At 35.7% G+C, this 5,413-nt stretch overlaps 1 protein-coding gene across 1 annotated transcript; it reads left to right on the forward strand.

Moving 5' to 3' along the window:
• Window positions 1–2,348: 2,348 nt before the first annotated feature.
• LOC107934504 (uncharacterized) lies at window positions 2,349–5,090 on the forward strand (the record flags this gene model as incomplete). The annotated part of the gene is made up of 6 exons (XM_041084210.1): window positions 2,349–2,800; window positions 2,888–3,186; window positions 3,328–3,516; window positions 3,598–3,890; window positions 3,990–4,120; window positions 4,232–5,090. Coding segments are annotated over exons 1-6 (2,223 nt in total), but the record flags the coding sequence as incomplete, so codon positions are not given.
• Between the last annotated feature and the right edge of the window lie 323 nt (window positions 5,091–5,413).

A 5,413-nucleotide genomic window follows, 5' to 3' on the forward strand; every position in this document is an offset into this window, starting at 1 on the left:
AATTTTTATGTTTTTATGACTTTTACAATTAGGTCCACTTGTAGAATTCATTAGTTTTTGACTTTATGGGTGAAATTGGAAGTTACCCTGGATGGATAAGGGAATTTTATGATGAATTATTATGAAGTTTAAGTTCTAATTTCATATTAAGGTGGTTTTATTAAGTGATTTTGATAGGAAATGATATTTAGGACCTAATTGTGAAAAAGTTGTGAATTGAAGGTTTCTGCTGAAATTAAGAATATAAAAGGTTTTGAAATAGTTTATAATGATAAAATAAAGTGTTAATTAAGAAATATTAGTTCAATTGATGGGTGAATTAAGCAGGGACTAAATTGTGAAAACTGTAAATTTTGGGGTAAAAGTGCAATTTCGAAATTTGAATAGCATAAATTGTGAAGTGAAATAGAATTGAAATGGATGCTAATGAAGGAATGATTTTATAATTATAGATCAAGAAAACGAACTGAATCGTGGAAAGGAGAAAATTCAAGAATAGTCCCTGAATTTCTACGACTTTTGCAAATTAGTCCAGGTAAGTTCATATGGCAAATTTCAATGTTTTGATATGAAAATCTTATGATTGTTAAAGTATTTTATTGTTGATGAATACTATCAATTTGCATTAACTAATGAATAATATGTAACTAAAAGTACAAATTAGTAGGAACAATGGATTTGAGTGCTTCTATTCTGTGACCCTGATGAATTGACGAAAAATATGTGATAAGTGTGCCCGTTTAAGACCATAGCTGGGCTATGGCATCGGTGCAATGTGATAATGTGACTCCGTATAAGACCATAGCTGGGCTATGGCATCGGTATAATGTGATAATGTGATTCCGTATAAGACCATGTCTGGGATATGGCTTCGGTATGATATGTGAACCGTGTAAGACCATGGCAAGACTATGGCTTCAGTGTGTGATGCGTAACAATGTGAAAGTCCATAGTTTACTATGGCAATGTGATAATGAAGCACTCAATTCTCTTATTGTTCCCTAATTTGACAATGAAGTAAATGAGAAATGGGCCTAAGGGAGTTAAATTGTGAGTAGCCATATGGAAATTATTCCAATGAGTTATTAATGAAATTGTGATTTGGAGGATGAAATAGTTAAACTAATAGATATATGATTGTGTACGATATTTGATATGATTTGTGTTTATATGCCTATGAGCTTACTAAGCTTCAATAAGCTTACTTGTGTGTGTTTAATATTTTTACGTAGATTGACTTGAAGTGAAGTGGGTAGATCGGATCAACACAACAGGGCACACTATTCAGATCAATTCTGGTAGTTTTTGTTTTATGTTTAAAGATTTATATGGCATGTATAGAGTTTGAATGAATTGAAGTAAAGATGTTATGAACTAGTTAACAATATTTGTACTAAAACAGTTTTTGGTAAGTAGCAGTAGTTTGACTTTGAAAATTCACCATAAATTGTGGAAATTGAGTTAAGGGCTGGAAAAAAATGAGATTAAAGCCTAATGAGTCTAGTTTCATATAAAGGAAACGGTGCATGCAATTGGATTTTATGTTATGAGATATTTAAATTGTGGTGAGACAGAGTCTGAATAACTTCAAGTTCCCCTGTTCTGATTTTAGAAAATCATTAAAAATTTCACAAAAATAATTATGAGTCATACTGTATATGTATGGATTCCTCATTGGGTCTATTTTTAAGAGAAACAAACGGCATGGTTATTTGAATTTTGTACAGAGAGAAATTTGGTTCGTAGTGCACAGGGGTCAAAGTAGCCAAACCCTAAAACAGGGGAGGATTTAACTAATAAACTGTACTAATTGGACCAACCAAAAATTATAAAAAAAAATTGGTAAGTATATATATGAGTATAAATTCAGGGAAAATTTACGGATTTGGGTTTCGAGTTTTATAACTCGAGATATGAATTATTTAGCAACTATGACGCAGTTGGACAGCTTGTCTGAAAAGTATGATATAAATTATCTAAATTTGGTTAAGTGCTCAAATAAGTTTAGTAGTGCCTTGTGCTCGACTCCGGCAACGGTCTCGGGTAAGGGGCGTTACATTTATTGGTATCAGAGCTTCGGTTTAGCCGATTCTCGGAATATGTATGATGTGAAAAGCGTCTAGAATTACATGCCATATAAATCTGTGATAGTGTGCTGTGTATGATCCGATCTAATCCTTGTTTTTATTATAGATTATCTTCGATTTGAAAAGATGTCAGATAGACCAGAACAAACTGAGCAAGAATAAGTTAATAGCAGAGTACAAACCTCTGAACAAGGAACAAGTAGTGAAGCTCCGATTTCATTGATGCGAGAACAAGAACTCAAAAATATGATTTATGGATTCATGAATCAGTGGTATAATGAGAATGTGCGAGAAAGAAATCAGACTACACAACCTCCTCCCCCTATCTCAACATCTGTAGTACCCCCGGTTGCTCCTCCACCTCCTCCGACAACTGAATCTGGCAAACGTTCTCCATTTGAAAAGCTCAGAAAACATGGGGCTGAAGAATTTTGGGGAAGAATAGATGATGACCCCGTTAAAGCTGAATATTGGTTACAAAGTATAATGAGGGTTTTTAAGCAAATGGCGTGCTCACCAGATGATTACTTAATATGTGCCGTGTCATTATTGAAAGAAGAAGCTTATAACTGGTGGGAAACAATAGAAGCTGTTGTACCGGCTGAGAAGATCACTTGGGAATTTTTTCAAAATAAATTTAAGAAGAAATATGTCGGTAGAAGATATCTGGATAAGAAGAAAAGAGAATTTCTCGACTTGCGACAGGGAAACAAGTCAGTGGCTGAATATGAAAGAGAATTTGTTTATCTGAGCAAATATGCTCGAGATATAGTACCCACAGAAGAAGAAATGTGTATCAGATTTGAAGAAGGGCTTAATGATGAGATTAAAATGATGATAGGGGACATTGAGATACGAGAATTTGTTGTTCTATCAGATCGTGCTCAGAAGCTTGAAGAAGTATATAATAAAAAGATGCAACGAGATAGAAGAAGTAAAGAATCTTTCAAAAGAAGTGCATCTAAGTCATTTTCGGCTTTACCAGTGAAGAAATCTAAAGAGGAATTCAGTCGAGCCACTTCAGTACCGGAAAGATCAGGAAAAAGTAGGCCAAGACAATCTGATTACAAAGCATCTGACAGACCTGCTGTTAGTGTGGGTAGTGTACAAAATACCTAAAGGCCTAAGTGTCAACATTGTGGAAGAAGTCACCCCAGTGAATGTAGAAGTAAGTTAGGGGCTTGTTATAAATGTGGGGCCACTGATCACTTTATTCGTGATTGTCCCCAATTATAAGTAGAAGAAGTGGAACAGAGGGAGAAACAGAAAATTCTTCCTCAAAAAGGAAGACGCTCTGGTCAGAGTAGTGCTACAGGGGCTACTCGTTCGGGTATGAAAGATACTGCTAGCCGATCAGAAGTTAGGGCTCCTGCTCGTACTTATGCCATTCGAGCGAGAGAAGAAGCAACAGCTCCAGATGTAATTGCTGGTACTTTCTATCTTTATGATGTTCCTGTGTATGCTTTAATAGACCCTGGGTCTACTCATTCATATATTTGCACTATGTTAGCATCTGAAAAGAACTTATTTGTTGAGCCTACTGATTATGATGTACAAGTTACAAATCCGTTAGGTCAAAGTGTGGTAGTTAATTTAATATGTCATAACTGTCCACTGAAAGTTAAGGGCTGTGATTTCCCTGCTGATTTGATGCTGCTACCCTTTCGTGAATTTGATATTATCTTGGGCATGGACTGGTTAATGAAACATGACGCGGTAGTGAATTGTCGAGAAAAACGAATTAGCTTGAAATGTCAAACAGGAGATATTGTTTTGGTTGAGTCTGGGAATTTGGATGACATGGTTAGAATGATTTCCTTTATGTCTGCTCAGAAATTGTTGCGTAAAGGAAATGAGGCTTATTTAGCCTATATTCTTGATACTCGAAGTTCTAAATCAAAGTTAGAGCAACTATCTGTTGTAAATGAATTCATGGATGTATTTCCTGAAGAATTACCAGGTTTACCATCCGATAGAGAAGTTGAGCTCGTGATAGATGTGCTTCCAGGAACAGCTCCCATATCAGTGACACCGTATAGAATGGCTCCAGCAGAATTAAGAGAGTTAAAAGCGCAGTTGCAAGAACTGTTAGACAAAGGGTTTATCAGACCGAGTATGTCACCATGGGGTGCACCTGTCTTATTTGTGAAAAAGAAGGATGGTTCATTGAGGCTGTGCATAGATTACAGGCAGCTGAATAAGGTAACAATTAAAAATAAATATCCTTTGCCTCGTATTGATGATTTATTTGATCAGCTTAAGGATGCTACAGTGTTTTCAAAAATAGATCTCAGATTTGGGTATTATCAGTTAAAGGTAAATGAATGTGATGTACCGAAAACAGCTTTTAGAACTCGGTATGGTCATTATGAGTTCTTAGTTATGCCATTCGGTTTGACAAATGCTCCTGCTGCTTTTATAGATTTAATGAATCGAATTTTCCAGTCTTACCTGGATAGATTTGTGGTTGTGTTTATTGACGATATATTGATCTATTCAAAGACAGAATCCGAGCATGCTCAGCACTTGAGAATTGTACTACAGATATTAAGGGAAAAACAGTTATATGCAAAATTTAGTAAATGTGAATTTTGGCTTCATGAAGTGGGATTCTTGGGTCACATTGTGTCAGTTGATGGTATACGGGTAGATCCGAGTAAGGTGTCAACGGTGATTAATTGGAAAACTCCAAAGAATGTTACGGAAGTGCGAAGTTTCCTTGGATTAGCTGGTTACTATCGTCGATTTGTGAAAGATTTTTCACTGATTGCTTCACCGATAACTAAATTATTACAGAAGAATGTTGAGTTTGTATGGTCTGATGAGTGCCAACAAAGTTTTGATCAATTAAAGAAAATGTTGACAGAGGCTCCGGTGTTAACTCAGCCTGAATCAGGTGTGCCATATGTAGTATATAGTGATGCGTCTCTGAATGGTTTAGGTTGTGTATTGATGCAGTCAGGAAAAGTTGTAGCATATGCTTCTCGACAGTTGAAACCACATGAGAGGAACTACCCTACACATGATCTTGAATTAGTTGCCATAGTATTTTCTTTAAAAATTTGGAGACACTACCTATATAGAGAGAAATGTTATGTGTATACAGACCATAAAAGTTTGAAATATTTAATGTCGCAGAAAGAGCTGAATTTGAGACAGAGGCGATGGTTAGAGCTGTTGAAAGATTACGATCTTATCATTGATTATCATCCAGGTAAGGCAAAATGTTTAATCTGTCAACAGGTAAAAGCTGAACATCAAGTGCCTACAGGTTTGTTACAACCCGTAATGATTCCAAAATGGAAGTGGGAACATGTGACGATGGA

The sequence above is a fragment of the Gossypium hirsutum genome, chromosome A12 (genome assembly GCF_007990345.1).
Source record: "Gossypium hirsutum isolate 1008001.06 chromosome A12, Gossypium_hirsutum_v2.1, whole genome shotgun sequence".
NCBI lineage: Eukaryota > Viridiplantae > Streptophyta > Magnoliopsida > Malvales > Malvaceae > Gossypium > Gossypium hirsutum.